The following is an 8,802-nucleotide window of genomic DNA, read 5'->3' as shown; positions in this document are numbered from 1 at the left end:
TAGTTATTTTCAGGGAGCCAGTATTCCTGAGGGCTGGTGGCCGTGCTGACCCCGAAAACCCCCAGCGCCTGGAGAGGAGCGCCGGGAACTCCAACACCCACAAAGCTCCGCGCCATCCTCTGGGGCGCTTCCGGTTGGCCTGGCGTTCTGAGGCCGGCCATTGGTTCTCTGTGGGCATCTTGACGAGGATTGGAGGGCGGGAGCCATCTGGTTTAAGATTGGTAAGATTGCTGTCAGCCCCGCCTCAGGAACCCGGAAGTAATCTCCCCCATAGGCCGCTGTGTAGCGGAGAAACGTGAGTTTGGAGCGGCGGAGGGCTGGTCTGTGGTTACGGGCGGACTGTGACTCTCCAGTCGCCTGCCCCCACCGCGTGCCTCTGGCCCATTGAGGGCCGCCTTTCAGGACTTGGGGGCTGAAGCAGACCGAGGGAAGTCGCCGCTGCATCCCGCCTCCCAAGCTGTGCCTCATGGAGTCTACGTTCAGCAGCCCCGCGGAGGCGGCGCTGCAGCGGGAGGCGGGCGCCGCGGGGCTACTCACTCCTCTCGCGGACCTGGATCGAGTGTACGAACTGGAGAGAATCGTTGGATTTGTCCGCGACCTGGGGTGTCAACGGGTGAGGACAAGTTAGGGAGGGGTGGCTCACCTCTCTGGGGATGGGTCGCTCGGAGGATCGGGATCTTGGGGAAGTTTTATGAGGATAGGGTTGGGGGGAGGTGCTCCTCTCGGTCGAGGGGCTTTAAGGTTAGGTGGGGACTCCCGGAAAGTTTTCTTTGGAGAGGCCCTCGGTGGAGGAGAGACTGTTTCTGACTCCATAGTTTATGCTTACAGGTGGCCTTGCAGTTCCCTGACCAGCTATTGGGAGATGCTAGGGCCGTGGCTACACGACTGGAGGAGACCACGGGATCGAAGATGTTCATTCTGGGGGACACAGCCTATGGCAGGTGTGAACTTGAGCTTAAGGATTGAAGGTGGGGTAAGCCTAGGGATCCAGGGTTCACGGTGTTTCCCCTCTATGACAGTGTCTGCTTTCAATGGCTGTTTCTCCTCAGTGATGATGACTCCTCTCCTGATAACTAGCTCCCCTCAATGACAGTGTCTTCTCTTCATTATTTTTTTCAGTGACCACATTTCCCATTGATGACAGCAACTCTTCTCCTGATGAGAACCCGTCTCACTAATGATCTCTCTCCTGCAGCTGCTGTGTGGATGTGCTGGGTGCTGAGCAAGCTGGAGCTCAGGCCCTTGTACATTTTGGCCCTGCCTGCTTAAGCCCTCCAGCCAGCCCATTGCCCGTGGCCTTCGTCTTTGGTCAACGTTCTGTGGCCTTGGAGCTCTGCGCAAAGGCCTTTGAGGCCCAGAACCCAGACCCCACAGCGCCTGTGGTGCTGCTGAGTGAACCAGCCTGCGCCCATGCCCTGGGTGAGAGGTTTTGCCTGTGCATGCAGGACGGCTGGGCCACCTACTTTGTGCCTTAATTTCCCCATTTCACTCCACTCCCATAGAGCTCTCAATGTAGACTTGACGCCAGCCTTTGCTTTTGGGTCACATTTAGTCTCCTGGGGATGAGGGTGCTCCAGCTTTGCCAGGCCCCAACCCTAACACTACCTCCTTCTTCCAGAGGCCTTGGCCACTCTCCTGCGCCCGAGGTACCTGGACCTGCTTGTCTCCAGCCCGGCTCTTCCCCTGCCAGTGGGTTCCCTCAAACCAGATCCTGAGCCCCTGGAGCGTTTTGGGCGCCGCTTCCCCCTGGCTCCAGGAAGGTGTCTAGAAGAGTATGGTGCCTTCTATGTAGGGGGCCGTGAGGCCCTCCCTGATCCTGACCTCTGCCCAGACCTGAGCCGGCTGCTCTTGGGCTGGGCACCAGGGCGGCCCTTTTTCTCTTGCTGCCCAGACACAGGCTGGACTCAGGATGAAGGTGCCCAAGCTGGGCGGCTAAGAGCACGTAGACGCTATCTGGTAGAGAGGGCCAGAGATGCCCGTGTGGTGGGGCTGCTGGCGGGCACATTAGGTGTGGCCCGACACCGTGAGGCACTGGCACACTTGCGGAACCTGACTCAAGCTGCCGGCAAACGTAGCTATGTGTTGGCCCTGGGGCGGCCCACACCTGCCAAGCTTGCCAACTTCCCTGAGGTGGACGTCTTTGTGCTGTTGGCCTGTCCTCTGGGTGCCCTAGCCCCGCAGCCTTCTGGCGGCTTCTTCCGGCCTGTATTGGCACCATGTGAGCTGGAGGCTGCCTGCAACCCCGCCTGGCCACCTCCAGGCCTGGCTCCCCACCTCACACATTATGCGGACTTATTGCCTGGTGAGTGGTGGGGCCCTGCCTGATCTGGAAACACTCGGGGCATGGAGTTGTGGGGCCAGGATGGATCCTCTATCTCCTCCCATTCCAGGCTCTCCTTTCCATGTGCCCCTCCCGCCACCTGACTCGGAGCTGTGGAACACCCCAGATGTGTCACTCATTACTGGGGAACTCCGACCCCCACCTGCATGGAAGCCATCAAATGATCCTGGATGCTTGGCCCTGACACCGCGACCCCAGCTGGAGCTGGTGGAGAGCAGCCCTGCCGGTCAGTATGACAAGCCTCCACTCTCAGCTGAACTCTTCCCCCAGGTTCAGGCCACTCACTCTCAGTCCTCTCCCTCTGCAGCTTCATTCCTTAGTTCCCGGAGCTGGCAGGGGCTGCAACCTTGCCTGGGTCAGACACCGGTGACAGGAGCTGTGAGTGGAAGACGAGGGATTGCCATCGCCTACGAGGATGAGGGAAGCAGCTGATGGCATGTGGGGCCAGAGACACAGGTGGACGTAAGAATCACTGCTAGGCCTTAAGTGCTCCCTGCACCGACCTCACCCTCCACCAGGATCACTGAGGGAGCCTGGAAAGAGGGAGGGCAGGTAGCTCCTCACTGAGGACAGGATCCAGCCCTGTCCATCCTGCCACGGCCACAAGGCTTAGCACATATTGGTAGTAAATGCCTGTTGTTTGACTGATGGGGGGAACGGCTTTGGGTCTTCCCTGAAGCTTTCTGGGAGCAGCGTAGGACCTCTTGCCAATCCCAGTTCCTGCTATGCACTTGAGGGTCTGCCCTTGTCAAAGGCATGTGCTGGATGGTCTAGGGTTTCTCAACCTTGGCACTGTTGACATTTTGGGCTCGATAATTCTTTGTTGCAAGGGGTTGTCCTGTGCATTGTAGGATGTTTAGCATCATCTCTGGCTTCTGCTCACTAGATTCCAGTAGCTTACCCCTCTTCAATAGTGATAACCAAAAATGTTTACAGACATTGACAAATGTCCCCTGTGGGGGCAGAACTGCTCCTAGTTGAGAACCGCTGGTCTACCCCTATGCCATCCAGTACAGTAGCCATCAGACGTATGTGGCTATTTGAATTAATTAAGATTAATAACTCAGTTTCTTAGTCATACCACATTTCAGTGCTCAGATAGCCACATGAGAGGACAGCGCAGCAATAGGACATTTCCATTGTTGCAGAAAGCTCTGTTGGACAGTGCTGGTCTACACTGAGTCCTGTTTGTTTCTCAGGGAGATCATAGAAACTTGAATAAACCAGATACTTTTTCTCCTTCTGTTTCCTTTTGTTCATCAAATACTGCGGGTTGTGCCCCAGCCCTGCGGGTGGAGATCTAAATTGTATTTGATTGGATTCCTGTCCTCAGCAGTGTAGTTTGGAAGAGAGACGGTTAAATCGGCCATTACCACATGGTGAAACAATACTCTCTGTTAGGAGGGAAGTCCCCAGGGGCAGCTGCAGGCCAGAAGAGGCTTCCCGGAGGGGGTGATCTCTCAGAGAAAATAATAATTATCAGGAGAAAAGGACATTTGGGCAAAGGGTACACCATGCTTAAACACAGGCATGACCAGTATGGTGGGTGCTTAAGCAAAGTGGAGTTGCTGAATCCTGAAGGTTCAGAAGAGTGAAGTGAAGTGAGTCGCGTCTTCATTCCCCACATTTGCTGAGAATCTGGGCATCTTGGCATTGTCCAGCGTGTTGAAGAAGCGGGAGAACAGGGAGATGTGGTCCCTACCATCCCGGAGTGCCCAGTCTACTGATAGAGGCAGATCTATACACCGGCCATAGTAACCCGGACAAGGTGGGCACGGGCACCATCGTGTATTATACAGATATGTGTTGAGCACCCACTGTGTGCCAGGCGCTGAAAGTACAGCAGTGAGCTCAACAGAAATTCTTTCAGATGCTTACATTCCCGTGGTGGGGGGAGGTGGACAAGCAGAACACCTCATAAGCCAAATGGTGATAAGTGCATGCCGTGGAGAAATATAAAGTTGGGCAGGAATGTAAGGGAGAGGGCATGGCGATATTAAACAGGATGGTCAGGGAAGGCCTCTTCAGGAAGGTGAGCAAAGTCTGAAAGGAAGGTCCGGAGGGAGCCACACGGATAATTAGGAGAAGCAGAGGGAACAAGTGCAAGGGCAGGGAAGTAGGGGTATGGCAGGTATGTTCAAGGAACAGCCAGGAGGCCAGTGCAGCCAGAAGAGACAGTGGGAGAGTAATAGGAGATGAAGTCGGGTAAGGCCCATGGGCAGCCGCATTAGCAGAGGCCTAGTAGGCCACTGTAAGGACTATGGCTTTTATTCCGAGTTAAATGGGGGCCACTGAGGCATTTTAAAGAGTGACATCATCTGGCTGAAGTTTCTTAAGGATCACCAGGGCGGCGGGGGAGCCCAGAGCATGCGCACCGCCCTGCCTCTGGGTTGGGGAAGGTTTCCTGAAAGAATGATTTCTGAGGACCAGCAGTTGTTAGCCGGGCAATGGGGTGAATACGAAGCCTCTCGCGTCACGCCTAGGAAACAGTATGAGCAAAGTGAGGAAGACAGCAGCCCACCTCACGGAACTGGGTAGGACCGTAAGGGAGGAGGCCCGTGGGATCAGCCCTGGTTTGGAGGCCAAGCTAGGGAGGCCCGCGAGCAGGCTCGGGTGGGAAGCAGGGCTTGGTGGGCCGAGGCACGGCGGAGTGTCGGGGCTGGGAGGGAGCAGGCTCGGAGGGACGCGAGAGGGACCGGCCAGACGTCGAGGGAGTTTGTAAGGGCACCGGAGCCGCTCGCGAGGCGCGAGACTACAACCCCCATGACCCTCAGCGCGTGCAGTTCCGGTGTCTTCAGGTTCTACACGGGCAGCGACGCGGCGCAGGGCCCGGCGTGGGGTCACGTGGCGCTGGCTCGTCACGTGGGCGAGTCAGGTGACGCTGCGGGGCGGGCGGACAGTCTGCGGGGCGGAGGGTGGACGCAGGGGGACGAGGTTTTAGCTCTGGCCCCTCCGACCTGCGCCCCGCCGCCGTTGCCGCCATGACGGGCCTAGCGCTGCTCTACTCCGGGGTCTTCGTGGCTTTCTGGGCCTGCATGCTCGTCGTGGGTGAGGCCGGGTCCTGCGGGCGGGGCCGGCGTCCGGGCCCAGCTGGAGCCCCGCGGGGAACGTGGGGTCCCGGGAGTCCTGCGCCCCAGCGTGGGCTCTTGACCCAGGGACCCGGGACTTGCCTCACGGCCGTCGGGGCCTCTGACCGCGACCGAGGAGGCCCAGATTTCCAGTTGCTAGACGAGGGGCGCGGGCGGGGCTTGTTGGGGGCCGCGAGAGCAGCCCTGGTCCCTTTCTGTCACTGTCGCCCCCCTCCCCCGTCTCACTGCTGTCGTCCCTCACTGGCTCCTGAGCGGCCTGCTTGGGTCACGAGCCGGCTGCTCCAGTTCCTCTTTCCCCGGTCGCTTAGGCCTCTCCCCCACCGCAGCTTGTTGGGTAAACAGCGGCTTGGACTGGGCTGGCGGGATCTGGTGGAACCAGGCCAGAGCTCTTGCTTCCTCCTTTTCTCCGGGGTATTCAGGCCTGCCGGTGGCTGCCCGTGGAGGGTCTTGGTCTGGCAAGTGATGTCACTGAGGGAGTGGCAGAAAACGGAGGCCTGAGCAGAGGAATCTGTATGCACAGCTGCGCTTTCCCGTGGGAGCCAGCCTGAAGACTCTCTTGACTTAGGTGTAGGCAGGCCTTTCGGGAGGTGGCTCATCAGCTGGGCAGCAACTTCTTGTCTAAGTTGGGGAGCTTCCCTCTGGAGAGCAGCCCCTAACCCCTTTTTCTCACTATTGCAGGAATCTGCTACACCATCTTTGACCTGGGCTTCCGCTTTGATGTGGCATGGTAAGGGAGGGCAGGGAGAGGACTCCCCTAGGAGCCTTTTCTCTGCAGCCTTCCCTCTTCTCTGATCTGAGCTCCTACCCCACCCCAGCCCCAGCTGCCACGGGTGGGAGATATGAAGTGTTTTGTCTCAGCATGCAAGACTGGGGTTGGCGTTGGAGGAGGGCAGGGAGGGGAAGGAGGGGAGGGGGATTTTGTGCTCAGGTCTACGCCAGGGCTGAATTGCTTTTCTCCTTGTCTCGCACCAGGTTTCTGACGGAGACTTCCCCCTTCATGTGGTCAAACCTGGGCATTGGCCTAGCTATCTCACTGTCTGTGGTTGGGGCAGCATGGTGAGTCTTGGGGTGGTGGGAGTGGGTGGGGCTGAGTCATAACAGGTGGTGTCATTGGGTCCTTAATCATCCTGGGGGCAGTGACAAGCTTGGGCTCTGCTCATGGGTTTCTTATCCTTCCACCAGGGGCATCTATATTACTGGCTCTTCCATCATTGGGGGAGGGGTGAAGGCCCCCAGGATCAAGACCAAGAATCTGGTCAGGTAAGTGTAGGACCTTTGGAAGTTTGTCAGAATCAGCTGCATTTGGAGCTGCCTGTGTGACCTAACATGCTGCTCCTGACCAACCTCCTAATGTGGGATGTCAGTGGGGGAAAGGTGGGTGGGGACTCTCTGGGGAGGAAGGCTGGTTTCTTTCTCATCTCTTTCTCCTCTTCACCTCTTATGCCTACCACTAACATTACCAGCATCATCTTCTGTGAGGCTGTGGCCATCTACGGCATCATCATGGCAATTGTTATTAGCAACATGGCTGAGGTACGGAGGACCAGGGTGGAGTGGGCATCCATTCCAGTGAGTTCTATACATTGTTTAGTGATGGCGGGGGAGGGAGAGGAGGAGGAGGAGTGGCGTAGGGAGTGGTTTCTGATTACTTCTCTGCCTCCCTCAGCCTTTCAGTGCCACTGACCCCCAGGCCATTGGCCATCGAAACTACCATGCAGGTAGGTAGATGTGTGAAGGCAAAAAGCTGGGGCTTCACACCTGCTTCCCTCTTCCCACACCCTAAGTTAGACTCTTCATTTTGATTTTCTCTCACCTACTCTGGCTTGTTGTGCAGAGTCAGAGTGGTGATTGGCCCCTAATTAGTCTATGTTGGGCCCTTGTCCTCATCTCCCCTTGTGCCTGGCTTGACCTCAGTACTCCCTTTCCGTTCCCCAGGCTACTCCATGTTTGGGGCTGGCCTCACAGTGGGCCTGTCAAACCTCTTCTGTGGAGTCTGTGTGGGCATCGTGGGCAGTGGAGCCGCCCTGGCCGACGCGCAGAACCCCAGCCTCTTTGTAAAGATTCTCATCGTGGAGATCTTTGGCAGCGCCATCGGTCTCTTTGGGGTCATCGTTGCAATCCTTCAGGTGCTGAATCCTCTTGGGGAGCCTCTGTCCTTGTCCCCAGTTCACCCTTACCCTCCTTCCAGAGGTGCTGCAGTGTTCCCTTCTCCACCTGTAACTGTAGAGCTGCTAGCAGCTTCTGCCACCTCATTCCCATCTTCTGGTTTTTCCCTTTTGAAGCTTTCCGTTTATTTTTGTCTCCAGTCTGGTATCACTGATAACTGTCCTGTTTTTTTGTCTGTTGCTTTGTGTTTATATATGTTCCATTTAGTCTCTCTTTCTTTGTTTTGTCTGTTGTTTTGTCTCTTTGTTTGTAGTCTAGACCGGGTTGGGATCTTCTGTGTCTCTATCAGTCTGTCTTGGTGTGTTTGTGTTTCTGAGGGCTTGTGTGCATTTGTGCTGTTGGTAGGACAGCATATTTCAATTGCGTGTCTCTTATCCGTCGGTCAGTGTGTGAGTATGGCTAAGGATCAGCCTAAGAGTCTGAGTGTGACTGTGGGTGCCTGACTGGGTTGACCCTTGGTGACTGGTACTGTCTATACATCATTTCTCTCCATCTGTCCCACAGCCTCAGTCAGTGGTTGTCTGACTGTTCCTCTTGATCTGTGTTTAGCATGCCCATCCTGGTCCAGTCATCCGTCTGTGGTCTGTCTATCCCACCATGGGTTTGCTAGGTCTGATCTTCTGTCATTTGTCACTGTCTTATCTATTTCTCTGTCCCTGCCTGATTTCCCCTGTTCTTCTTTTGCAGACCTCCAGAGTGAAGATGGGTGACTAGATGACCTGTGCAGGCGGGGCCGTGCCCCCCTCTTATTTATTGGTGGTTTTCCCGGGACAGCTGGAGCTGTGCCCCTTAGCCTTTCAGGGGCTTGGTGTTCAGGGCCCTCCCTGCACTCACTCTTTTCTGCCTGTTGACTTGGAGGCGCTGCCTGGCTGGATCCTCAGTGTGGGGAGTGGGCCACTGATGACTGCGTGTGCAGCTGTGCACTCGTGTCCCCCCTCCACCCCCAACCCGTCTTCCCAGTGTTTGTGAAATAAACGTGGTATTTGTCTGGGTCATTGCTGCCTCTGTTGCCCTCCTTCGTCACCTCCTTTCACAGAAGAAGCGTAAACAGGCCTATAGGCTTCAACTTCATGCCAGCCTCTTGCTGACTTTCTGACTCATAAGCACTGTCTCTGCTCCTGACAGAGCTGGCTCCTGGGTGGGGACGTAAGGGTGCTGGGCTGAGGACTCTAGTCCTGAGTATCTTTAATGAAGGGCACTAGGGAG

General features: G+C 56.5%; 2 protein-coding genes across 2 annotated transcripts; both read left to right on the top strand.

The window, feature by feature from the left end:
- The first annotated feature begins 13 nt into the window (after window positions 1–13).
- On the top strand, window positions 14–3,580 carry DPH2 (diphthamide biosynthesis 2). The gene is made up of 6 exons (XM_008515978.2): window positions 14–613; window positions 829–941; window positions 1,196–1,419; window positions 1,619–2,302; window positions 2,391–2,567; window positions 2,649–3,580. Exons 1-6 carry the CDS (start codon window positions 467–469, stop codon window positions 2,771–2,773), a joined length of 1,470 nt encoding a protein of 489 aa, XP_008514200.1. The 5' UTR covers window positions 14–466; the 3' UTR covers window positions 2,774–3,580.
- A 1,572-nt stretch (window positions 3,581–5,152) lies between these two features.
- Window positions 5,153–8,591, top strand: ATP6V0B (ATPase H+ transporting V0 subunit b). The gene is made up of 8 exons (XM_008515977.2): window positions 5,153–5,389; window positions 6,109–6,157; window positions 6,403–6,486; window positions 6,613–6,690; window positions 6,894–6,963; window positions 7,097–7,148; window positions 7,366–7,556; window positions 8,284–8,591. The coding sequence occupies exons 1-8, from the start codon at window positions 5,323–5,325 to the stop codon at window positions 8,308–8,310; spliced, it is 618 nt and encodes a 205-aa protein (XP_008514199.1). The 5' UTR covers window positions 5,153–5,322; the 3' UTR covers window positions 8,311–8,591.
- The last annotated feature ends 211 nt before the right edge of the window (window positions 8,592–8,802 follow it).

Source organism: Equus przewalskii, chromosome 2, assembly GCF_037783145.1.
Source record: "Equus przewalskii isolate Varuska chromosome 2, EquPr2, whole genome shotgun sequence".
Taxonomy (NCBI): domain Eukaryota; kingdom Metazoa; phylum Chordata; class Mammalia; order Perissodactyla; family Equidae; genus Equus; species Equus przewalskii.
The sequence above is the reverse complement of the archived record's forward strand: the minus strand, read 5'-3'. Positions and strand labels throughout refer to the sequence as shown.